Consider the following 27,977-nt stretch of genomic DNA (forward strand, 5'->3'; position numbering starts at 1 on the left):
TTCACAAATCAGTGTTGACTCTGTCCAACCCTATTATTATCTAAGTGCCCTACAATCCCTTCCTTAATAATAAATGTCAGCACTTCCTCTGCTACTGGTGAGGAAGTGAAAGGGTTAAGAAATTGTGACCGTACGTATAACTTATGAAAAAATACCACGCACGCACACCCCTGACTCAGGACCAGGTGGTGATTACTGTGTCTGGAACTTGATTGTAAGCCAATTATATTAAACAATAAGTGTGAGGTTTGTCCTAAACAATAAGTGTGATGGTTGTCTTTTATCTTAGGCTCCCCAACCGAAATCGGTGTAGTCGTATTGTTTAAGTGTGTGACAAGGACTGTATAAATTGATGTCTGCCCCTCTGTATTGTGGAGACCTCTGATAAAGACTCTACATGAGAGTCAGGAGAATTCTCCCAGCAGTATACTGCTAATAAACACGTTTTAACAGAATTAATCTGTGGCTCTGTGTGATTTTGCAGCAGGCAGGAGTGGGAGCTTAAAATTGGGATAATACTGGTGTATGGCTAATTGGCTTACAGTTGACTCTTTTCTCCCCTTCTTAAAGATTTGCCACTTTACAACCTTTGGGAAACATTCTAGAATCGGTGAAATTTTGGGAGTTGACAACCTGTGTATCTATTTGTCATCTATTCTCTTCAAGACATCAATTTCTTTGAATGCCTCACCCACTCTGGACCTGTAGTCCTCCATTATTTAGAGTCACAGAGTTGTACAGCACAGTAAGGGGCCATCTGACCCACCATATCCATGCCAACCATTATACCTACCAACCTACAATAAGCCCATTTGCTCACATTAAATCTCTTGCCTTTTATGCCTTGGCTATTCAAGTGCCTATCTAGATGCCTCTTTAAGTGTTGTGATCTTAACTGCCTCCATCACCTCCTCCAGCAGCACATTCCAGAGGACAATCATTCTCTGTGTTAAAAAGTTTCTCTTCTAATCCCCACTAAATTTCCTCATCTCACATTAAACCAATGAGCTCTTGTTTTAGGCACCCCACCATGGGAAAAAGATGCTGACTATCTACCTATCTATGCCTCTCATAATTTTATACATACAGGGTGAAACTCTCCAGTCCAGCACCCTTGGGACCTGACTGGTTCCAGACCACAGAGAAAATCTGGACCACAGAAACTGCCCCCAATCATGATCCTCTGTGCAGGAGAACTGTTGGATGGGACAGTTGTGGGAAATAGATGCTGGAAGATTACGAGAACTGTCCATAATTCAAAGTTTACTTAAGTCAGAAACACTGTCAGCATAGATGGCAAAAGTTGCACTGATTAATTGGTTACAGATTAGTACAGATTTTAGTTAATTTTAGATTTTAGTTAATTTTAGATCTTAGTTAGAATTAGTTCATTAGTACAAATCTGTACTACAGATTCAAAACATGCCAGACCACAGGAGTTGCTGGATCACAGAATGCCAGACTGGAGAGTTTCAACCTATACCTTGATAAAGTCACCACTCCCCCAGGCAAAACAAACCTAAGTTCACAGGTTTCAGGACTCAGGACTGTATTTAAAACACTGACATATCTCCAGGAAGCAGGTTGCAGCTGATTCCTTACCCCAAACACGCTTGGAACTTTATCAATTTAACCCTTACCTGTGCAAGTTTATTTCAAAAGTCTCCCTTTTAATTCTATTGAATACTTCTTGACCTTATGAGCATTTCCAGCATACTGTTTGTATTTCACATATCCAGCATCCTTTGTTTTGATAATGTCTCATTCTCATTTCCCTTCCCCATCCTTAGATTGCACGTATGTGTCAATACCCAGAAAGTGGAGCTGGCAACAAAATTTATTCTTAAATCAACCCTTGTCTGTTTTGCAATGGAGAGTGTGCCAACAATAACCATATAAGTTCAATTCACGAATTGTGTTTGGTCAAAAGGTCTTGAGCATTATTCACAAGGGGAACCTAGAAAGTGAACTGATAGTTAAAGCTTTTAAAATGTGATTTTGTTGCCATTCCAAAATGTACAGAATAGATTAACTTGTGAACTAACTGCAATCTTTGAAACAACAGTCCTCATTTCACAAAGTCACTATCAGCATTTGTATTCTTGCAGATCACAAAAATCTTCATTGCATGCAGTTTCAAGTTAATTTGGTTACAAAGGCAATGTGCTCCTTCTTCTAGAAAAAAGATAAAAGTGCTGTAATGTTGTGTCCATTAAGTGAAATTAATATGCCACTTAGTGGACAAGTTTGTATGTGACGTCACAGTCCCATGTGTCATTATATAACTTACCATAATAATTAATCATGATTTGCAGAGTGAATGTCAGGATTCAACTTATCCCCACAAATGTATGCCAAAACATTCTCTCACACAAAGGATGGGCCTAGAGCATCTTAAAATTGAATCATGGATTGCCATGTTGTATTCACTAATTAATTTGGTTCTTTAACGACGTGTCAATGAAACTCAAATTCAGAGCCCCTCTACACTATGCCTTTATTTTTTGTTCTCGTCCTCACCGCACTTAACACATGTTGAAAAGAGGTGCCTGGACAAGAACAGCAGCCTCCAACAACCTACAATGCCAGATACATCTGTGATTTCAGTGGCTTATGAACTGCCAGCCACAAATGCAGGAACAAGATTTCACAGTGGCACAGATTTGTTCGTGGAAGAATCTGTCTGAATAGTTTGAGTTTTTTTGAAGAACTAATTAAATATGTTGACGAGGGTAGTAGAGTTGATGTGGTTTACGTGAAAGGGCTTTGGGCGTCCATAATGGCAGGACATAAACCATGTCCTAGGGCACTAGGGATTATAGTGGTAAAAGACTGGTCCAAACGGTTAGAGCTCATGTGATCCATGGCTAGATGGCAAATTGAATGCAAAACTGGCTTGGTAATGGAGGATGATGGTGAAGGGTTGCTTCTGTGATTGAAACTTTGTAACTAGCAGTGTACACAAGGATCAGTGCTGGCTATTAGAAACATTAGGAGGCATGATAAGTAAGTTTGCAAGATGGCACAAAAATTAGTGGTGCTGTTGATGGTGAGGATATTCTCAGGCTACAGAATGATACTGATCACATGGTAAGAAAGGTAGGGTGATATTAGATGGAATTTAATCCTGATCCCCATGATGTTCTGGATTTGGGGGTTCGATAAGGGTGGGACATAAACCATGAATGGTAGGGCCTAGGGATTGTAGTGGAACAGAGGAATCTTGGTCTAGAAGTCCAAGGTTCCCTTGTGGAATGATTGCCTTCACTAGATAGGCCATATAGTATATGAGCAAGGAGGTCTTGATACAACTTTATAAACACTTGTTAGGCCACAGCTAGAATATTGTGTGCAGTTCCAGTCACCACACTATAGGACGATATGATTGCACTAGAAAGGGTGCAGAGGACAGCCCTGAAGCAAGTTCTGAACCTGAAACATTGATCATTCCTGTGCTTCCACAGATGGCAAGTTCCTCCAGCAGTTTGTTTTTGCTCCAAATTCCAGCATCTGCAATCTCTTGTATCTCCAAGTCACCAGGATGTTGCCTGAGATGGAATGTTTCATTTATGGGAGACTGGTTAGGCTGGATTTCTTTTCCTTGAAGCAGAAGAGGTTGAGAGGGGATGTGAAAGAAGTACAGAAAAGGACGATAGGCATCTATCATGTAAGAGAGATGGTGAGAAACTTTGCCCCGTGGCAGTGGTGTCCAAGACCAAATGTGAGGAGTTAAGTGGCTTAGGGTAGATCCGAGGAAGAACTTTTGATAGTATTTGATTGTCGGCATGGATGAGGTGGGATAAATGGCTTGTTTCTGTGCTTTATGACTCTATGTTCTTGGCAAAAGAAGGATGATCTTGTGAGCTGAACTTCATCTATGTCCTAGTAAATTTCAGGAACATGATGGAAATTCTCCACTTGCCTGGATGAGGACAATTCCAACACCTCTCACACTATCCACGATACTCTTGATTAGCATCCTGTCAAATACCCTAAACATTCATTCCCTCTACCACTGGTGCATGGTGGCAACCATCTACAAGATGCACTGTGGTTACTCCTCCAGCCTATTCCAACAGCACCTCCCGCACCAGCAACCTCTAATATCATGAAGGACAAGGGCAAGAGGTACATGGGAGCACCACCACCTGCAGGTTCCTCCAAGTCACAAACTATCCTGATTTGGAAATACATCATCAGTCCTTCATCACTGCTGGGTCTAAATTCTGGAACTCCCTCCCCAATAGCACTTTCACCAGAAGGACTGCACTGGTTCAAGACTGTGGCTCACCACCACCTTCTCAAAGGCAATTAAGGATGGGCAATAAATACTGGCATGGCCATCAATGCCCATGTCCTGTAAAATGAATACACAGAAATGATCAGGGTAGGAGCGAGATACAGCATTCAAATGTTAAGCAACTTGAAGTTCAATGTCAGCCTTGTGAGGTGAACAAGTGCTCTGTAAAGCAGTTACCCAGTCTGCTTTTACTTTCTCCAGGCAGGGGAGACCATATAGTGAATATCAAATGCAGTACATTGAAGTAGCAGCACAATAATCACTGCTTCACCTGGAAGGAACTTCTGGGTACCTGATGGTAGTAAGGGATGAGGTCAAATGGCAGTAGACTGTTTTTTCTCTCTCCACAGATGTTGACTGATGTGCTGTGTATGTTTTTATGCTATACCCAGTAAAAGAAGATGCAGTATTGCATTCAACAAAATATCTGTCTAATGCCCACTTAGATTGAGACAATGCAAATTGTTCAGACATTCCAATGAAATGTCTTACCCATTTCATTGAAGGACAGGGATTAGTATAAGGAACAGTTAATCTGGTGGCAACAATCAATGTAACCATCAGTTTAGATGGTTAATCTGTAGAGACTAGGACTGAGAGGCCAAACCCTTAACCTAGTGGCCAGGTAAACAACAGAGTCTAATTCAGGAAAAACAATGAGCCAGATCTTCTGAAGTCACTAACAGCACAAACTAGCATACTGGTTTATCCACTCAGAAGCCTGGCATTGCAGCTTAGGCAAGGGCCACAGCTGGAGAGCTGACCTTTCTGTTTGTTGGATGACAATAACACTGGCTCTGCACTGCACAGAACACTGCAGACATTGTAAACTTGCCATTTTTGTGCTCTCCATGCCCTTGCCAGCTTTAATTCTGACTCTAGAGAGCAGGAAGCCATTGCAATGACAATATCGCCAATATTTAGAACATCGCCAAGATCTATTGACAATGTAAGTTACTGTTTCCAGTTCTGCACCGATTACAGAATTCTTTGAAACTGACAACCTTATCCCCAAGTACATCCTGGCATTCTTTAAGAGCACTTCATTAGTTGTCCTTTAGGCCTGGTTACTAACCATGGGATAAAGGGCTTAAAATATTTAGGCTGAAATACTCTTGGCAAGAGTGAACAAAAATAAATAAATGTCCTTCTCCAGCTTCCTGCAATTCTGGCAGCTGAATCTGCCGGAAATCTGTTTGGACACTTCAAAATTCCCAGAGCATAATCACAACTTCAGAGAAAGAGCAGCTCAAATCTATCACAGCGTCCAAGGTCAGGAAAGGAAATAAAACGACTCCACCACAGGGGACTAATGGAAAACCTGAGCTGAAAGTGGAATACTCTGAGAGAAGTGCTTACATGAATCAACCTTTAACTTATTAGGGTTCTTAATTGCTGCAGCTTGATATAAATCTTACTCTATTTTGATGTACAGAGAGATCTTGGGGTCTAAGTCTATAGCTCACCGAAAGTGGCCACACAAGTCGATAGGGTGATAAAGGTGGCACATGGGATGCTTGCCTTTATTAGTCAAGGCATTGCATTTAAGAGTCAGAAAGTTATATTGCAGCTTTATAAAACTCAGGTTAGGCCGCATCTAGAGTATTGCATTCAATTCTGGTCACCCTATTATAGGAAGGATGTGAAGGCTATGGAGAGGTTGCAAAAGAGGTTTACCAGGGTACTGACAGGATTACAGGGCATGTGGTATAAGGAAACAATGGACAACTTGGATTGTTTTCTCTGGAGCGGCGAAGGCCAAGGGGAAACCTGTTAGAAGTTTATAAAATGATAAGAGGCATAGATAGAGAGCCAGTATCTTTTCTCCAGAGTCAAAATACTAGAGGGCATGCATTTAAGGTTAGAGGGGGTATTTAAGGTAAGAGGATCTTACCTTACACATGAATATGCAGAGGATGGCGGGAAATAGACCATGTGCAAGCAGAAGGGATTAGGTGTCATTATCTTAATTATTTCTAATTATGCTCTATGTTCTTTGATCTATGTATTCACCTCAGAAGCACTGACAGGACTTCATTTACTCCTGATGATTTGTGTTCAATCATTGGAAGATTCAGCTTTATCACCACAGTGTAGCTCAGTCCAGTTTAATAGAAATTACTGGTGAGATTATTTATTCCATTATATTTATTTTCTGGGCCATGAGATAGGTTTTGAAATATTCTACAACTGATAGTAATCAATCACTGTTCGATGCATTAATCAATCATTGTTGTAAAATAAGATAGTTTGTGGATTAGTACTTGTCCCAGTCTCTCTTTCCAGCATTGCTCAAAACATTTTCCACTATAACTTCATTTTAACATCTGAAAATTTCACACAGCTCCAGAATCCCACCAAAATAAAACAACAGCCAAGCAAGATAATAACTCATGCAAATGAAGAGCCCATAACATCACCATGACTAGGTAGCTGACTCCATGTGCTGCAGGCACAGCTTCCCACATTCCCACAAAATATATTTCCTGGCAATGGACACACAGAAGTCTGGGGATCTCACTCAGTGGACAGGAGGTGAGGTGATAATAGGACTCTTTTTCCCCTCTCCCCTATTGCGGTTCAAGCTGCTCAGCAAAGCATGCTCAATCTGTCCCTGTCTATTCATCGACAGAGAAAGTGCAGATGAATGAAGTACAGAGGGATGAAAGTGTTCTTGTGCAGAAATCACAAAATGTTAGGAGGCCGTTCCAACAAGTCATTAGGAAGGCAAATGTATATTAATTTTTATTATAGGAGGGTTGGTGTTTGGAAACAGTGAAGTATTGTTGCAAGTGTACAACATTATGGTTTGGCCACACCTGGAGTACTGGGCACAGTTTTGGTCCCATTATTTAATAAAGGATATACTGGCACTGGAGGAAGTACAAAAGAATTCAACTGGGCTATTTCCTCAATGAGATGGTTTCCCTATCAAGAGCAGATAAAGCTACTAGTTCTATATTATTTGGAGTTTCAAAGAATGAGAGGTGATCTTACTGAAACATACAAGATCCTTAAGGGGCAAGACAGAGTAGATATCACGATGTTTCCTCTAGTGGAAGAATCAGGAACAAGGGGACATTGTTACAAGACAATGTGGTAGTTATTGTCATACTGCACAGAAACAGGCCCTTTGGCCCATCAAGTACTCACCTACACTAATCCTATTTACCAGCACTTGGTCCACAGCCTACCAAACTGTTGTCATTCAAGTGCTCATTCAGATGCTTTTTAAACATTGTGCAAGTACCTGCCTCCACAAGCTTCTCAGGTAGCATGTTCCACATTCCAACCACCCTCCAGGTGAAAAAAACTCTTCCTTTAATCCCCAAGTCATTTAAAACCGAAGTGCAGAGGGCAATGAATCTCTGAAATTCTCTACCCCAACTACCCCAGAGGGTTGTGGAGGTGAGATCATTGGGACCATTTATAGAGGAAGTGGATAGTGGACGGTCGGGGGCAGGGGAACCCGCGTCCCACAATGATGTTGGGGGGGTGGGAGCCAATGTCTGAAAAGCTGAGGAAAGATGTTGGGCCACATGTCACTTCTGATTAGGATTCCATCAGCTGATGTAACATCATTTGGATTTGCAATTCATGGTTTGGGAAATTTCATGTCTGCTGTATGTATATCCACCGAGCATCAAATCAAAATATGTATTTACAGTTCAAATACCAAGGGTTTCATTCTTATGGTTTCACTCACCAAACACTGTCAGACATTTTAGAGGGATGTGGGACAGGATTACAAGTTGAACACAATAAATCGCCACCCTCATGTAGGAATATACTACCAAAATGCAGTTCACCCAGATCCTTCTATTTATGAAATTTTGCCTCACATAAGGATTTCCTTTTAACAAATCAACAAGTAGCAGAGTACAGTCATTTATCTTGCATATGCCAGTGGTATAATGGTTCCTTAGAACAGAGATTTTAGCTAGTAAGTATTAAGGGGGCAAATACTTACTACGTTAATTGAACTTGGAGGACTAACTCCAGGCCTGATACAGTATATTGCATAAGTACTCTTTAACAAAGGAAATAAGGGGAGGGACAGAAATTACATTTAAATAAAAATAAATAGAAAAGGACTTAGTACAAGAGGACTCTCACACAGTTAATGACATTCCTATATTTAAGAAGAGAGATGAAATAAAACAGCTGCCACTGATAGCGTGAGGAAGTCGACTGGAATCATTCATCAAAAGTTCCATGAAAGATATGTGGAAAAACCAGAAAGTTGTCAGCACCTTCAAGTTAACCAAACATTTAATTCTTGCAAGTAACAGGAAGAGTAGACAAGAATAATAAAGTAAATGTAATGTATTTAAATTTTGAAAAGGTTGTTGGTATAAGATTCATAACTAAATTAAGAACATCTGAAGTCAGGAGATTAGTGACAAGTAGTACAACAAACTGGCCACAGAATGGAAGACTGATAAGGGTAAATGAAGTTACTCAGACTGGGGAGAGGTGGGAAGAGGTCCCATGGTTTTGACTTGGAGATCACAAGCACAATTTCAAAGTTTACAGATGACACCAAACTGTGGGATACAGTTGAAACTGAGTAAAGTGTAGGAATACATTAAATAACAAAGCAACTTCCTCACAGATAAGCTTGAGCTGAGGCATTTTGCAAGGCTGAATAAAGAAGCTGCATACACTGAATGAAAATGAAATCAAAAAACTAAACAGGATGGAGTAGCAAAGAAATCAACCGACAGTTGCAAAATTAATTAAAAATACCAACATGTTAATAAGTCCAAAAACCAGATAGTTTTTAAGTGGAGTCAGTTGGCTGACTCTGGGCTCTGTATTCTATATGATCACCTACCTTTTACTGTTTTAGCAAACACATACTTTTCTTTACTTGGATCTTTCTCATCAACTAAAATCCCAAGAAAGATACGACCAAATGTACCTGAAATAACACATAATCCAAAAATTAATAAGGAAAGCCATCAAATTAGTTAATTTAAGCTTCAGGTTTAACTTTTAAAACTTATCCAAATTCTGTCTTGCTGAATTAAACTTGAGATGAATGCATCTTTTAGCCCCTATATGGTATCAGACTGGAATAATCTTTCAAGAATAATATCAGCATGCAAGGTTTGGAACTGCCACCAGGTCTGTATCTCATTTCCTGGCTCGCCAAGTACTCTTCTGCACCCTTACCTGTCAGATTGGTTCTGTACATAGAGGTCAGAGGTCAAACTCATGCTGTTGCTGATCAGCAGCTGTCATTGTTTAGTTTAGTTCAATGGTTAGATTCTTTTAACCCTACAGTTTTCATTTGATTGTTACACAAGTAGTATAAAATTCTGACCAAGGGTCTTCAACCAGAAATGTTAACTAAGATTCTCTTAACACAGGTGCTGCCTGACCTGCTGAAACTTTCCAACATTTTCTGTCTTACAGTTCAGATTTCCAGAGCTGCTGTTTTTTCCTGCTGCCTAGATTGACAAGCAAACACAGAAACAACTGATGTCCTATATGCCCCCATTGTCATCTCTGGAAAGTTCTGTCCGACCACCAGCAGTGACGGCAATAGCATATGGTCAATGCGTCAACAATACAATTAAGTGTCAGGAATTGGTCAAGTAAACAATGAGTGTAGAGTCAATGAACTATTATTTTTCAAAACAGTTTGCACATAATAAAACAATAGTTCCAAATGTTACATGACATTCAGTAATTAAAATGGCACCAAATGTATATTCATAAGTATAATATTTAGGATATTTTTGTTTGGCATTCAGGAAGTTCACAACCATGCTTAAAGAGTCATCATATAAACAGGCTGATAAACTAACATAGCTACAATTCCTATGCACACCCACGTTCAGACTCAGTTCAGTTTCTCAAATTACCCAGTACTCTGAGACAGGAAAAGTGTATAATTGGGGAAAATATACAAACTTGGTGACAATGCAGCATACTGAGTGAGACAGATCAGCTGGATGAGTGGTGTTGTAACAACAACCTTGCACTCAGCATCAGCAAAACTAAGGAACTGACCGTGGACTTCAGGAAGGGAAAGTCAGGTGAACACGCACCAGTCCTCATTAAAGGGTCTGCAGTGGAAAGGGTGGGTAGCTTCAAGTTCCTTGGTGTCAACATCTCGGACGATCTATCCTGGGCCCAGTACATAGCTGCAGCCATGAAGGTGGCGCACCAGCATCTTTACTTTCTTTGAAGTTTAAGGAGATTTGGCATGTCACCAAAAACTCTGAGAAACGTTTACAGATGTACAGTGGAAAGCATTCTGACTGGTTCCATCACAGCCTGGTATGGAAACTCCAGTACGGAGGAACACAAGAGGCTACAGAGGGCGGTGGACTCAGCCAATTCCATCACGGTTACAGCTCCCCCCCACCATCAAGAACATCTACAGGAGGCAATGTCTCAGGAAGGCAACATCCATCATCAGTGACACCCACCATCTGGGCCACCCTCTTCTTGATGCTGCCATCAGGCAGCAAGTAGAGGACCCTGAAGACCCACATCTCAAAGTTCAACAGCTTCTTCCCCACTGCCATCAGGTTCTTGAACTACTGAAAAATCTCAACACTACCTCAGACATATTCCTTTTTGTCTCTCTCAACTTGCACAAGTGTTGTTACATTGATTTTATTGTGTAAGTTATGTACAATTTATATTAATTTAAGCTTATGTAATTTATGTTTGTCATGTTCGTAATCGACTGTGCTGGCTGCTACAAAAAGCTCATTTTCACAGCATTTATACCCTGTGTATGTAGGCCCATGATAATAAACTTGACCTTGATAAATCAATTTAAAAACTTTTTCTGCAAACTTTAAATATACCCAAATTCATTACCTTCCTGAAGAACATCTTTGAGAGTTACCCTCTCTCTGGAGATCGCTATGTCCTTCACTTTAGCTTTTGCCTCTGCTAGTGTGACACTTTTAAGATCATTTTTTTCTATCCGGAGTGTTGGATAACCTGGAAAGAAAAAGTGAAAGCCAATATCCTATATGTGTTGGCCTTGTTCAAAACTCAGAAAGGTGTTTATGAGAAATTACAGCATTCAGGATAGGCGTAGAAAGCAACAAGTAACAGCGATGAGGAAAACAACTTCAAACATGCAACAGAAGAAAACAAATAATTATACCAGGCCTTTTCATAACTTTGTGAGATCCCAAAGTACATCACAGTGAATAAAAAAACTTTAGAAGCATGGTTACTATTTTAATGCCATAATTATAGCAATCAAATTACGTGCAGCGAGTTTCCAAAAAAAACAACAGTAACAAATAATCTATTTTTAATGGTTAAATACAGGCCCAATCACTTAGGATAACTCCCAACAATGCTTTGGGATCTTTTACACTTACCTGAGAATGCAGATGGGGACTCGGTTTAACATTTAATCCGAGTGTCAAAAACTCCATCATTTTACCATTTTGTCAATACACCAGAATCTCAATCAAGAACAAGAGGCTTGGCTATTTTGTTTATTTTGACTTTTCTTTATTTCAGTCTGGATTTGCTTCATTTACTAATTTACTAAAGGAGAAATATCAGTTGAAGCACAAGCTATCTGCAAACAACTAATGTTGCATAATCCAAATAGGAATATGTGCAGCATTTTCCCATTCAGCAAATGAAAAGATTGGGGTTTTGAATCAAACTGATATTAAAATCCTGAGTTTGCTATTCTAATTTAAGTTGGAGAGGAATGACAATGATAAATATTAAATGATAAAGAAGCAGCTCTGACACAATTAAAATTATTTTTGCAATAAATAGGCAGTATATAATTAGATGAACACTATTTCACTGAATTAATATCAGTGAAAGAACCTGCTTACCATTGAGAAAGCTTATTGCACAGTGTCATGATTCTAATCACTCTACGATGGATTTTCTCCAAAACTAATACTGAAGTGCAGCATTACTGTTTTTTCCCCCCGGATTCACTGGGCATGAACAGTGACAGCAAACGGTTCACAACACCTGCAATTTGTGCAAAACTGTTGTTCATGAAGCTTGTGCGTGCTGTAACTCCTGCACACTGAAACAAGCCAAGCAGATGGAGAGGTGTTCATGCCTGCTCCTGTGTTAAAGGGAGCCTGATGTTAGCAGGGCAGCTGCTGGGAAGTCCAAGCACCGTCCATCATGTAGATTCTCCATTAAGAGTTTTGCTTAGTAATTGCCACCACCCAACCCCCTCCGCCTGCCTAGACTCCCCCACCCCCTCCTCCTACTGAGAACCCCTGATCCCCTCCTCCTGCCGAGAATCCTACCCTGCCCACCCACCAAGACCCTCCCCATCCTCTCCGCTCACCGGGATGTCTCCCCACACTCTCCACCCTTTGCCCCATTCTGCCCACCAATCCCTGACCCCCATCCACTCTCCTGCCTTCTCTCTACATTAGTCCACATGCAAACTACAGTAAGACACCAGTCCAACAGACTCAGGACTTGGGTGGTGCTGGATTAGCAGATTTTCCAGACAATTAGATGTTATTTCTATTTATTCCTCAACATTCATTTAATTCACTTTTTTTTAAACATATCTGAAAATAATTTGTCCAGTGAACCAGGTTAAGTGGAAAGCAAATACAGTAGGGCCCTATAAGTGGAAAGTGAGCACAGGTGGACTTGTGGACAGTGAAGAAGCAGAATATAGATAAATTATAGTTATGGGTGGAGAAATGGCAGATAGAGTTTTATCTGGACAAGTGTGAGGTGTTGCACTTTGGGAGGTCAAATGCAAGGGGAGAAGTCTACAGTAAAGAGTACTTTGCATTCCTAAGCAAGTACTTTGCATTGGTATTTACCAAGGAGAAGGACGTGGGGGATAGTGAGATCAGTGTGGAGCGTGCTAACATGTGATGGCATTTTGAGATAAAGGATAAGGTAGTGTTGGGTCTCTTGAAGAATGTTAAGGTGGATAAGTCCCCAGGGCCTGACGGAATATACCCTAGGTTATTAAGAGAGGCAAGAGATGAGGTTGCTGGGGCCTTGACCATGATCTTCCTGTCCTCTCTAGCCATTGGCGAGGTCCCGAAGGACTGGAGAGGAATCTTAAAGATAGAATTTATGAGCATTTGGAAAACCACAGCCTAATTAGGGACAATCAGCATGGTTTTATGCAGGGCAAATCACGTCTTATTAACTTGACTGAGTTTTTTTGAGGAGGAGATGAAGGTAGAGCTATGGATGTAATCTACATGGATTTTAGTAACATGTTTGACAAGGTCTCTCATGATAGGCTCATCCAGAAGATTAAGATGCACTGGATCCATGGTGATGTGGCCGTTTGGATTCAGAATTGGCTTGCCCACAGGAGGAGGATAGTGGCAGATGGGAATTGTTCTGGCAGGAGGTCCATGACTGCATTACTCGGACCTCTGCTGTTTGTGATATATATAGATGACTTGGATGAAAATATGGATGGGTGGGTTTGTAAGTTCACAGACAATACAAAGATTGGCGCTATAAGGAGAGGTTCACGGACTTGAATTGCTTTCTCTGGAGCGGCAGAGGCTGAGAGGAGACCTGATCGAAGTTTATAAGATCATGAGAGATATGGATAGAGTAGGCAGCTAGTATCTTTTTCCCAGGGTCGAAATGTCTAATAGTAGAGGGCAGAGGGGGTAACTTCAAAGGAGATGTGCAGAACAAGTTTTTGTTTTGTTCTGCCAGGAATGGTAGTGGAGGCAAATAAAATGGAGACATTTAAGAGCCTCTTAGATAGGCACATGAATGTGCAGAGACTGGAGAAATATGGACATTGTGTAGGCAGAAGGGATTAGTTAGTTATTTAATTACTAGTTTAATTAGTTTAGCACAACATTGTGGGCTGAAAGGCCTGTTCCTCTGCTATACTATGTTCTGAATGGCAGGACTCTTAACAGCATTGATGTGCAGAGGGATCTTGGGGTCCAAGTCCATAGCTCCCTGAAAGTGGCCATACAAGTAGATAGGGTAGTAAAGAAGGCATATGGCATGCTTGCCTTCATTGGTTGGGGCACTGAGTGTAAGTTAGGAAGTCACGTTGCAGATATATAAAACTTTGGTTAGGCCGACTTGGAGTATTATCTGCAGTTCTGGACACCTCATTACAGGAAGGATGTGGAGGCTTTGAAGAGGATGAAGAAGAGATTCACCAGCATTCTCCCTGGATTAGAGAGCAGAGGTTCGACAAACTTGGATCATTTTCTCTGGAGCGTTAGAGGCTAAGGAGAGACACGATAGAAGTTTATCAAATTATGACAGGCAGAGGTAGGCTGGATGAAAAGTCTCAGGGTAGAAATATCAAATACTCAAGGGGATATCTTTAAGGTGAGGGGGGGAAAGCTTAAAGGAGATGTGTGGGGCAAGTTTTCCTGCAGAGTGGTAGGTGCCTGGAACATGTTGCCAAGGGGGATAGTGGAAGTGATAGCAGTGTTTAAGAAGCATTTAGACAGGCATAGGAACATGCAGAGAATGAAGGGATATGGATCATGTGCAGGTAGATGGAATTAGTTTAATTGGCATCACGGTTGGCACAGACATCATGGGCCAAAAAGCCTCTTCCATGTACAGGAACCCCAGTGAGTTGGAAAGGGAGCTGGCAAACAGAGCACTGAGTCAAATGCTGAACCATTGGGACTTGCGAATAGTCAGACAGCAGATCAGTGTTTTACTCTACTGCAGATACTAAAAATTGAAAAACAAGTAGAAGATAGCTGAAACTTTCAATTACAGTCCACTCATCCTTCTAAACAGCAGATATAGGCCTACCGCATCCAACCTTCCCTCATGAAACAACCTGCCCATTCCAGGTATTAGTCCAGTACAGCTTCTCTGAACTGTTTTTTTAACTGGGAAAGTGATGTAATTACTTTTCCCGCAAGAGACCTTTACAATAAGATCATTAATTAATCATCTGAAATCACTCATGAACAGATTGCAAAACAGTTTCCTGGCTAGCTCTACAATGTATTATTCTATGAAAGTGCCCCAAATATGTTCCATGAACTCTTCCTCAAGTCCACCTTTGCCAATGTAGTTTGTTCAATCTACATTTCTTACAAAATCCCATTATTTCTTGAGTTATACTCTTCTTCTGTAGTGTAGCTATTTCTAGGGTACCAACAGACTTCTCCCAGAATTCTTTGTCTTACCAATTATTTTTATCATCACCCAAACCAATTCTACTTCATCTTCCAAGCCAAGATTGTTCATCATCACTGTACTACACTCATTCTTTACTAACAGAGCCACCCCACTTTTTATTTTCTGCTTGTTCTTGTGCAATTATAACTTTTTGCATTAGTATGAGGGGCAAGTTGACAAGGGCAGAGCAACATTTAAATGAAAGTTATGATGAGGAAAACTGATTCATTCCAAGTCAACTATAAAGAGAGATGGTATAAGACTCAAAGAAAGGCTTAAAGTTGCAAAGAAACTTTACAACTAATTAAATTTTGAACTCATCCTTTAAATAATTAAAGGATGAGTTCAAAATGATAAGAAAATGACCATGAGAGAAAAATTAAAACATATTGTATGTGTTCTATTACCTAAGAAGGAAGAATACACACAGTCATTTAATAATGGAAGAGACAGTGGAAGACAAAAAAGGCATAAGCCGACACCTACATTAAAGTTAATTTTCCAAGTATCTATTGAGCGAGCTCCAAACTGATTGTGATCTGAAGAACATCACCTCTGGACTTCTTTTATTCGACAGAACTTCCTTGGTTAATTTGCTAATAGTCATAGAGCAATACAGCTCAGTTACATGCCCTTCAGCCCAACGAGTACATGCCAACCATGGTGCCCACCCAGCGAGTCCCAATTTCCTGCATTCAGCCCCAACCCTCCAATTACCTATCAAAGTGCTTTTTAAATGATACTATTGTACCTCCCTCCTCTGGCAACTCATTCCATATACTCACCACCCTCAGGGTGAAAAAGTTGCCCCTCAGGTCCCTTTTAAATCTTTCCTCTCTCACCCTAAATCTATGCACCCTAGTTTTGGACTCCCCTACCCTGGGGAAAAGACTGTTACCATCCACCTTATCTATGACTCTCATAATTTTAACCATTTCTATAAGGTCGGCCCTCATTCTCCTGCGTTCCAAGGAATAAAGACCTAGCCTGGCCAACTTCTCCCTGTAACTCAGGCCCTCTAGTCCTGGCAGCATCCTCATAAATCTTTACTGCACTCTTTTCAGTTTAACCACATCTTTCCTATAACAGGGTGACCAATACTGTGCACAGTACTCCAAGAGTGGCCTCACCAACAACTGTAACACTATGTCCTAGATCTTATATCCAATGCTCTGACTTACGAAGGCCAGCATGCTAAATGCTTTTTTCACAACCGTCTACCTGTGATGCCGCTTTCAACAAACTATGCACTTGCAGTCCTAGGCCCCTTTGTTCCATTACACTCCCTAGTGCCCTACCATTCATAGAATAAGTCCTACGATGGTTTGACTTTCCAAAATGCATCACCTCACACTTATCTGTATTGAAATTCATTTGCCACTCCTCAGCGCACTTCCCTAACTGATCAAGATCCCCTTGTAATGTTGATGATGCTCACCTGACTTTTTTGAAACTTGGGTGATACCATTTTGTCTTTCTTCTTCAGGATTGCACCCAGGAAGTTCCTTCAGATCACTTCCTGCAAGAACAGGAAGTTGTATTAGAGCCATATTTATTTTCCCTTCTAACAATGTATTTATTTCGCACACAAATATTATAAAAATAACATCCTTTTTAGAGACAGCTTCTCCCAAGTAATGCATAGGAATTTTCCAGGGCAAAACTCAAAGAGGGAGAACAAAATGTTTTTTTGTATTTACATTTGTGTACAAAATTCAAGACAATCATGTTTCTGCCATTATGGACAATGCAGGAAATAGACTACTGATGGGTTATGTTTAAGCAGTTTCAGAAAACACCAGGCTTGGAATAAATATGAGAAGCTTTTCTCTATCAGTATGTTGAGCAACTTATTGAGGGAAAAAGGCTATTTTGGATCTTTTTTTGTGCACTGAGAAATAGTTAATAGCTGATAATGTTGTCAATGGGCTTTTGAGGGAGAGCACCCATAATACATTCAATTTTACAATGAGTTTGCTCGTGATATTCAATGCAAAACTTGCATCCGAAGTCTAAACAAAGGAAGCTGAAGGAATGATTGTGGTTGAATGGGAGAACGCATTGAAAAGTGGACAGGCAAGTAATGCACGAGCTGAAAAATATATTCTTTTAAGGCACAAAAACCCAAAAGGAAAACCATGGCTGACAAGCGAAATCAAAGATAGAATTAAATCAAAGGAAGAGGCTTATAAAGTTTTCAGAAATGGCAGGCCTGGGGATTGGGAGCATTTTAGAATTAGCAGAGGACCCAGAAATTGAGAAAGAATTGCAGTCAATTAATTTCAGTCAACTGGATTAGAGCTGTTTGAGTATAAAAAGACAACAGCATAACTTTCTTTTCCTCACAGTGTCAGAATGTAGTGTGTGCTTTGATGAAAGTGCATATTATTTAATAAACTTTATCCTTAGAGTCAAAGCTGGTAACTTTTACCGTTAAGTCTATGAACTCAATCTCTCATTATCCAAATAAAGTCCTTACTGGTGACGGATGTTGCATTGTTGGGTGTGTCTGCTCTCAAGTACTGCGTGGTCTGTGTGGAGGGCTGTGACAGGCCCTGTGTGCTTCCACTCTCACTCATACTGTCAAACAAAAACAGCAGATTCAATTTACATTGGCATTGCAACAACCTATTTTTATCATTTTGTACTTGTATCTTCAACACTTAAAAGACTAATAAAACTGTTACACAATCATATATAACAAACCTTCACTCTTTCAAATAGAAGAAACCAATATTTCTTCACAAACATTAAAAACTTAGTGGTTTATAATTCTACAAATGGTAGCCCAAAAACAACTATCAGAGCAGTCTCATGTTAGCTTGCAACATGGAGAATGGACATGTTAAACGATAAAAGGCTAGCCCACCCAATTACATTTTTACATTGTCGAGCAGTTAAGCAAAAGGCAAAACTTGTTTTTACTTGTATTCATTGATAGGATTTGGGATTAGCATCAGTTAATATCCACTATAAATAGCAGCTAAGGCTAAACTGACCAGATTCTACCAATACTTACTGAAACATTAAATTCTAATACCTGCAGTTTGTATGTAAAAGGCAGAACAAGGTCAGCATGTCCCTGAAATTCTTTACAAAAGTTAACACTGGAAAATAGACATAGCCAAAATATACGCAAAAGCATGCACGTGTTTGACAACAGGTCGCTGATGATGTCAAAACTATTTAAGCTAACTATCCTCAATAATTAAGCAGATACCTCATAAATAGTGTATTTAGCTAACTATCCTCAATAATTAAGTAGATACCTCATAAATAGTGTGCGTTATGGGTCAGGTACCTGAGTTTAGAGGTTCATCTTGCCACCTGTCTCTCCACAATTGGGTGGTTGATGGGAACTGCTGTTTGGTGATTGATTTGAGGGTCACTCCTGCCCATAAATTCACCCGTTAAAGCAGGTAGACAGAGAAGGAAAGCAGGAGAAGAAAGAGGAGTTGGGATTGGCTTAACAACTTGACATGCCCGAGAAGACTGCAGTATTGAACAGTAAAGGCTGATTAAGAGAAAGAATGAGGATTTCTGCCTTAGATTCAAAGGTGTTGCAACTGCTCTTCAATAAGCTACAAATTGGTTATTATTCTTCAACCTTCTGGTAAATGTGATTCTCAAAGTTAAAATCTTATGCTATTCTGAATTGCTGTAGCTCTGGTGAAGGCAGTTTCAGAATTTTGATCCAGTAACAGTAAAGGATATTCAGGATGGTTGGAGGCTCTGTAGAAGATGCCTTGGGGAGTTACTAAAGGGCATTTTGTAGATGATGCATTTTGTACAGACTGACAAATTGGATGACAATCAGGCTGACTGGTGCATCTCTTGGATTTGCTTCAAGTTGTTGAAGAGTGGAGAGGACTTCGCACATCCCTAATGGAAAGGCTTTGGGGTGTCAGAAGGTGGTTCATTCACCACAGAATGATTAGTGAAGCATGTGAAATGCTGGGATTTACTAATAGAAGCATATAATGCAAAAGCAGGGAGCATGTGTTTTCTGGTGAGGCTACAACAGGAATATTGCATCCTTTCTGCCCACCAGACTCAGGAAGGATGTATTGGATCAGGAAGGATGTATTGAATCCAGCTATAAGGTTAGATTGGAGAAACTGGATCTGTTCCCCTTGGATCAAAGTAGATTAAAAGGAGATTTGATAGAGGCATCCATGATCATGATGGATTTAGACAAGACAAAGTTATTCCCATTAGCAGACAGTTCAATGTCCAAGGGGTACACATTTAATGCACAGGGCAAAAGATGCAGGGGTGTATGCTGGTCTGGGACTAGCTACCTGTATAGATGATTGAAACAGATGATCAGGGCTTTCCTTGAGGAATTGGACATGCAACCTTCGTAAAATAAATTACAGAGCTACAAGAAAAAAATAGGTGGAATGGGATTGAACAGATTACTCCCCAGGATGCCACAATGGCTTGCTCCTGTCACTTGCCAATTCTATGGTTCTATAATTAATCTCCTCTTCCCCCCCCCCCCCCCCCCAAGGGTGTGATTGTCATAGACCACCCTCTCCCATTACTTGTTGAAGCATCAGTCTTAATGTGTGGCAAAACTGTAGACCTACATTCAATCTGTTGGTTGTCCAATCATTTAGGTTTGTCTATAGCAAATATGCCCAAACCTTTGGGATTGGTGACTCACCTTCAGGTCTAAAGAGACATTAGCCAAAACTGTCGCCAGCATACTGTATCTTTGCATATATTTAGACATGAACATTAAGCACCCCAGACAAAATTCTACCATGCTTCTGAGGCCTGCAAGAACACTGAAGTATATCTTAATTAGAGAGCTGTGGTCCCCATTTTATTCCAAATACTCATTATTGACCACCAATGTCTGTGCTCAATGAGTGTTGCTGCTAAACCATCTGCCCAACCCATTCTCTCACAACGTTTGGACCATACATTGCAAGTGAATGGGTTGGTTAATCGATTGGCAGCAACACTCTGAGGATGTAAAAGAGGAGGGCACACTGCAATATTGATTAGGGAGAACATCAATGCAGAACTTGGGGAGGAGATCCCAGAAGTACAGCCATGTGGGTAGAACTTAGACAAAAGAAAGGGGTGAGCACTTTGCTGTGGTTATACTACAGGCTCCCTAACAGTCAATGGGAGACAGAGGAAAATTATTGGAGACAAATTAGAGTAATATGGTTATAGTAGTGAGGGTCTTTAATTCCCCAGTATTGACTGGGATTGCTGTAGTGCAAGGGGTTTGGATGGGGTGGAATTTGTAAAATGCATCTGGATGAGTTTTTTTGGTAAGTTAGTTTAAAAAAGCAGCATTTAGACAGAAAAGGTAAAAGAAACAACTTAAAACAAAGATACAGTCCCATCTGTGAAGAGAAAAGAATGGGTATCTGAAATTGTTAAATTCAATATTGAGTGCCAAAGGCTACAGTTGTCCTAACGTAAGATGAGGTACTTTCCCTGAGCTTATGTTGGGCATCATTGGAACAATGTAAGAGATTGAAAACACAAGTCAGAATGGGAGTAAGGCAGAGAATGAAAGTGACATATGACTGGAAGCACTTTTGCAGACTGAGCAATGGTGCTCCACAAAGTGGTAACCCAATCTGTTTGGTTTCTCCTATGTAGAGCCTCCATTGTGAGCACCAAATGCAGTTCAGGTCCTCCCTGGGTTACCAACGCCCAAGTTATGGACATCCCATACATACGAAAAAGCGGTTGGCAGACTGGTGGAATGGAGTTGCCGGCTGTTGCAGGCACCTTCTGCTGGGTGGGAAAGGGACCTTCCCATGTGCCTTCCCTCAGCTCCCCAACCAATCATCTCTCCCCGCCGACAGCCACAACAATCAGGGGCGAGGTGGAGCTGAGCAGACTGAATCACTAGCTGAGTCAGTGAGGCCAGCTGGCGGCCACTTTTCCTATGCCTGCTCGCTCTCCCGTCAGTTGTTTCTGTGTGTTTGATCACCTACATTGTTCCAAGGATGTCCATCTCAAGCAGAACCTCATAATCTGTCAGGACAAGTTGTAACCATTGGGACAGTGTTGAATTTAATACTACCACCCTCTGAGAAAGAGTTCCAAAGAGTTACAACACAGTGTAAAAAATTTGCTTCATCTTCATCACCCTTTTTAAGTCAGTCACCCCTAGTTCTATATTCTCCAGCAAGAAGAACATGATGACTCATGACAATCTGGTAGTTTTATTGTTCATCATTACATGCAGAGGCTTAATTTTCCAGATTCATTTTAATGTTTATTTCAATAAATGATTCTAAATTTCCCAGCTACAGTGCTAAGATTTAAACATGTTACTGGATCATTAGAACTTTCCTTTCAGTGAAATAATCATTTGTTACCAAATGTGACAATATTCTTTGATTTCCCTTCATGAGATGGATGTCATTATTTTGCAACATTCAACAAATTATTTTCAGATAGGGCAGAGAAATGAGGTTGTAGTCAATAAAGGACAGGAAAGGAACTTTGAACTTTATATGGATTTTCCTTCATCCACGAGTAAGGGAAAAGTGCACACTAGAAATCTTTCCTTTTGTTGGGCACTGCTTTGCTGAAAATTTACAAATGAGATGGGAATATTTTTTAAATTTTATTCAAGCCCATGAATTATACTCAAAATATCCAAATGAATCCTTCAGCATAAAAACATGTAAAGTAACCTGATGAATTTAATTGGCTGCATGCAAAGTGATACTAATTCCTTTCCTGTCTGTCTATGAAAGAAAAGGAAAGAGGGTTAAATTAAGCAAATGATTTCCCAAATGGAATTAAAAATGAAACAGCTATATTCTTCAGCTAGGTTATCACAAAGCTTTCGACTGACCAAGAAAAAAACAGTGACATTATCCCTCTGGAAGCAATTCTAACACCAGGTACTTTTGCTACTGAAAGCATCATTTCTCAGTTTTAGGTGGGCCACAGTAACTCCCCTCAGTTAACCTACACCACCACTGAAGTTAAAACTGATAGGTAACAGAAAATAAATAAATATGCACTGACGAGAAGCATGGTTAAACTGATATCCTATATTCTTACTTAAAACAAAATTGTTACTTAGAATGCCATAACATAATAGATGTCACTGATCAGATTTCTTCAATAAATTGTTTACTTAAAAGAAAATAAAGAATTCATTCCATCATGTTCATGCCTTTTAAAATCACAAGTTCCACAGCATTAAACTGGAAGTCACTCACCTATCATCAATTTCCACTCTTTTCATGCTATGCAGGTGTAAGACAGCTAATATTATTGCCACCAAGAATATGACTGCACAACACACTCCAACGCTGATGTAGAATACACGGGTGGAGGTAGTGGGAGCTATGTGTACTGTATCAACTGTGGGATAACAAGCACACAGACAAAAGTTAAAAATATCTACTCCCATGATATCAAGAGTGTGTATAAATGGATATGTACAGGACAAATGATGTCTGAAGACTAATTGCATTATTTGAGGCAACAGCTACAGCAGCAGGCGGGGAAATGTCCAATTATGCAGTTTATATAATCCACTAGAAAGAATTAAGGATCTTCCTCAAATGGGAAAATTTTAAATTAAAGCTCATGGAATTGAAGGCAAATTACTCATCTTCACAGGGGACTAACTGGGTGGCAGAATAGCAAGAGTGAGTACGTATTCTAATTGGAAAAAAAGTTACATGAATTGTCCTACAAGGATATTGAGTCTACAGATAAACATTCTATTTACTATCAACTAATCCAAAAGCAACTAATTTATACAATGTTACTGCTGATACAAAAATTTGTGTACTCAAAATTACCAGAATTAGGTCTGTTGAGTAGTTGGACTGAAGAAGGATAGTGTTACTTAAATGGTGAATAGCTAGAAATACTGGAGATCCAAGGATACTTGGAGATCTATGCATGAAGATCATTAAAATTTGGCAATCAGAACAAAAGTAGTTAAAAAGGTTATTATGAGTATTTTCAACTACAAGTAGAGGGAAACACTCATGTGACAAGGACAACAAGCACAATGTTAAGAAATAAGAGCTAGGCCACCCAGCAGGGAATGGAAAACACTTCAGACAAAGGGTGATAGAAGTATGCAAAGCTATCACACAAAAAACTCACTCTATTAATAATTTTTGCTTGTCATGGGAATGAAGGTTATGTGGAGCCAAGGGGTGGGATATGGCAATTAACTTGCTGAATACTGCAGCAAGCTTGAGGTGCTGAACAGCCTACTAATGCAAAACCTGTTTTGACAGTGGTAAGCATTATGATCGAAAACCATTTGTTAGGCTTAGGAGAATTAGGAGGAACAATCACAAAGTGTGGGATTGGCCTATTAGGACCGAGGTGTCACTTGACTCAGGTTTGTAAATTTTGGAATTCCCCAATCCAGAGAGCTGTGAATGCTCAGTTATTGAGCATATGAAAAATTGAGATCTGCGTAATTTTGCCATAAAAGAAATCAGAGGATTTGGAGATTGGGTATGGAATGTGGACTTGAAAGAGAGGATCAACCATACTTTTTTTCACAATGGCAAAGCAAACTCAAGGAGCCAAATCATGTACTCCTAGTCCTCATTTTTCGATATTTACTATATTCAGTCTATCGAAATCCTGTTGTAATCATAGACAAACTTCTTCACTTGTCCACCAATTTTGGTGTCATTCGCAAACTTACTAATTATGCCACTTACATTCTCATCCAAATCATTAATATTTATGACAAGCAAGAGGGGACCCAGCAACGATCCCTTGCAGCACACCACTGGTCACAGGTAAACAACCCTCCACTACCACCCTCTGACTCCTTCCTCCAAACCAATTTTGTATCCAATTGGCTAGCTCATTATCGATCCCATGTGACCTCACCTTCTGGACCAGCCTGGGGGACCTTGTCAAAAGCCTTGCTATGTAGGTGTCTACCGCCCTGCCCTCGTCAACCCTCTTGGTCACCTCTTCAAAAAAAAACAATCAAATTCACACATACAAAGCCATGCTGACTATTCCCAAGTTGTCCAAGCCTTTCCAAATGTGGATCGATCCCATCTCTCAGAATCCCCTTCAGTAACTTTCCCACCACTGATGTTAGGCTCACCAGCAGAACATCAAAATTCTCCGCCAGGGCCCCAGCAATTTCTTCCCTTGGATCCTAGGATCCACAACATCCTAGGATACACTCGGTCAGGCCCCTCTATGCACCTCAAGACCTCCAACACCTCTTTCAAAATATTGTTGTTTCAGGACATCACTGTTCTTTTCCTTGAATTCCCAAGCTTCCATGACTTTCTCCACAGTAAATACAGATGAGAAGTATCCATTTAAGACCTCACCCATCTCTCGTGGCTCCACACATGGACAACCACATTGATCCCTTAGGGAACCTATTCTCTCCATAGTTGCCCTTTTGCTCTTAGTATACTTGTAGAATCTCCAAGGGCCCTTCTTTATTTTATCTAACAAGGCCATCTCACATCCCTTTTTTGCCCTCCTGATTTCCTTTATAAACGTACTCCTACATCCCTCATACTCAAGGGATTCTCTTCATCCCTTTTTCCTTACCAGAGCCTCAATATCCCTCGTCAACCAGCGTTCCTTAATCCTGCCAACTTTACTCTTTGCTCTAACAGGAACACGTTGGCCCTGAACTCTCCCTATCTCACTTTTAAAAGCCTCTCCCTTGCTAGACATCCCTTTATCTGCAAGCAGCCTCTCCCAATCAACCTTTGCATATTCCTGTCTAATGTATCAAAATTAGCCTTGCCCCAATTTGGCATTTTAACTAGTGGACCAGCCCTATCTTTTTCCATAACTATTTTAAAACTAATCGAATTATGGTCACTATCTCAAAGTGCTCCCCCACTGACACATTTCTACCATTTGCCCAGCCTCATTTCCCAAGGGGAGATCAAGTGTTGCTCCCTTTCTGTACAAGTCATTCGTGAGACCACACTTAAAACATAGAAAAACTACAGCACAATTCAGGCTCTTTGGCCGACAAAGCTGTGCCGAACATGTCCCTACCCTAGAAATTACTAGGCTTACCTGTAGCCCTCTATTTTACTCAGCTTCATGTACCTATCTAACAGTCTCTTGAAAGACCGTATCGTATCCGCCTCCACCACCGTTTCCGGCAGCCCATTCCATGCACTCACCACTCTCTGAGCAAAAAACTTACCCCTGACATCTCCTCTATATCTAGTCTCCAGCACCTTAAACCTATGTCCTCTTATGGTCACCAATTCAGCCCTAGGGAAAAGCCTCTGACTATCTACCCTATCAATACCTCTCATCATCTTATACACCTCTATCAGGTCCCCCCTCGTCTCTCCAAGGAGAAAAGGCCAAGTTCCCGCATTCCAGGCAGCATCCTTGTAAATCTCCTCTGCACCCTCTCTATGGCTTGGAGTACTGTGTGCAATTCTGGTTGCAGGAAGGATGTTATTAAGCTGGAAAGGGTACAGAAAATATTTGTGAGGATGTTACAAGGGCTTGAGTTACAAGGAGAAGCTGGAAGGCTGGAACGTTTTTCCTTGGAGCATTGGAGGCTGAGGGGTGACCTTAGAAATGTATAATATCATGACGGGCATAGATAACGCGAATGGTCACAATCTCTTCCCTAGGAGAGGGAAGTCTAAAGCTAGGGGACATAGGTTTAAGGTGAGAGGTGAAAGATTTAAAAGGAACCCAAGGGGAAACTTTCTCCCCATACAGAAGGTGATGGATAAATAAAACAAGCTGCTAGAGGATGTAGTAGAGGCGGGTACAACTACAATGTTTAAAAGACATTTGGACAGGTGCATGGATAGAAAAAACTTAGAGGGATATGGGTTGTATGTAGCAAATGTGACTAGCTCAGACATCTTGGTCAGCATGGATAAGTTGGGCTTGTTTCTGTGCTGTAGAACTGACTCTAAACCTGCCCGCAAAAAGCTGCTCACAATTTGCCTTTACCATGTTGTCTCTTATGGCACTGAAATCAGCCTTCCCTAATTCATGACATTAAATTGCAGACCATTGTTATCCCTTTCCATATTTATTGTCGCCGTAATACTATTTCTCTGAAAGGAATAATGTGAAACAGTTCCTTCAAATTGCATTTCAGTGGTTTATAGTGTAGGGTACAGGAAGAAAATCTGTAATTTTATACATAATTGTAGGGAAATGTTCATCAGTCAGTCTGTTTCCCAGTATTTCATTTCATACAAGTCATTACTCACATGCAGTTCTTCCACCTTTGCTGTTGTTTCTGCCTGGGTAAATGGATTTTTTCTCTTCCTGTTCAGGTCCTGGTGAGATTTAAATAAAATCAGTTATTTTTGACTTTTAAGAAATAATGTAAGTACTTATGTCAATTTACATATATTTTACCTCCAGACTGAGACACAAAGAATGTTTAATTTGTTGCAATTCAAAACTGTCCTGCACAATCTGGAAGTTTAAAGTAAATGGGAGAGATTTTTCAGAGATCAGCCTGATCAGTCAGATCAGTCTCTAACTGATCTGTAGCGGAGCCTCTGCCCAGCTGAGGGTCAGCTGCAGGATAACTACACTGTGTTGATAGATCTCTCACTGAGCCCAACTTCCTGAGATTTCAGGCTGGAAATTCTACCTTCTAAGCTACTGAATGTAGAACATAGAACCGTACACCACGGGAACAGGCCCTTCAGCCCACAATCTTTGTGCCAAACACGATGTTAAATAAAACTAATCCTCTTCTGCCTGTAAATGATCCATCCCTCTCCATTTCTTGCATATTCACGTGTCTAGCTAAAAGCCTCTTAAACACCACCATCGTATCTGCTTCGACCAGTCCCCCCAGCAGCCTGTTCCAGATACCTCCAATCTCTGTGTAAAAAAACTTCCCCCGCTCATCTCTTTTAAACATCTCCCCCTCTCACCTTCATTTGACATTTCTACCCTGGGAAAAAGACTCTGACTATCTATCCTATCTTTGCCCCTCATAATCTTATGAACTTCTATCAGGTCTCCCCTCAGCCTCTGATGCTCCAGGGATGCTACCTTCCTACATCCCAAAGACGTGCTGGCTGGTTAATTGGCTACTGCAAATTAACACTTCTTTAGGGGGTTGGTGGATGGTACAAAAATCAAAGGACAGTAGGGATGAAAATCAAAAAACATTACAGATGCTAGAAATCTGAAATTAAAACAGAAAGGGCTGGAAACACTCAGACAGCATTTGCGGAAAGAGAAACAGAGTTAACATTTCAGTTTGCTAGAACTGAGAAAGAAAGAAAACAAGTTAATTTAAGTTACAGAGTAGGGATGGTGAGCAGGTACTGAAATTGGCATGATGCAATTTAACTGAATCCCAACAGATGTTTTAGAGCTGCAATTTTTCATTTGTGCATGATCTAGATGAAATAAATAAGATAAAAGGTTATGTGTCCAAGTGCAATAACAACACAATTAGGTAACACTGCAGTAAATGGAAGCATTACATCACAAGACTTGAGTGAACGAGGAAGATTGTGAATTTATTTCTAAAAGGCAAAACAGACTGTTTTCTAAATGGTGATACCTGAAC

The 27,977-nt window shown here is 40.4% G+C and overlaps 1 protein-coding gene across 1 annotated transcript in view; it reads right to left on the reverse strand.

Annotated features, from left to right (window-relative positions):
• ryk (receptor like tyrosine kinase) overlaps positions 1–27,977 on the reverse strand; it is a 137,274-nt gene that overhangs the window by 91,968 nt on the left and 17,329 nt on the right. The window contains exons 4-9 of the mRNA XM_052018855.1: positions 26,650–26,718; positions 22,648–22,792; positions 17,913–18,013; positions 16,872–16,952; positions 11,144–11,269; positions 9,138–9,224 (exon numbers count right to left, since the gene is read on the reverse strand). Of these exons, the coding sequence (XP_051874815.1) occupies positions 9,138–9,224; positions 11,144–11,269; positions 16,872–16,952; positions 17,913–18,013; positions 22,648–22,792; positions 26,650–26,718 (609 nt within the window). The remainder of the gene's footprint in view (positions 1–9,137; positions 9,225–11,143; positions 11,270–16,871; positions 16,953–17,912; positions 18,014–22,647; positions 22,793–26,649; positions 26,719–27,977) is intronic.

Source organism: Pristis pectinata, chromosome 6, assembly GCF_009764475.1.
Source record: "Pristis pectinata isolate sPriPec2 chromosome 6, sPriPec2.1.pri, whole genome shotgun sequence".
Taxonomy (NCBI): Eukaryota; Metazoa; Chordata; class Chondrichthyes; order Rhinopristiformes; family Pristidae; genus Pristis; species Pristis pectinata.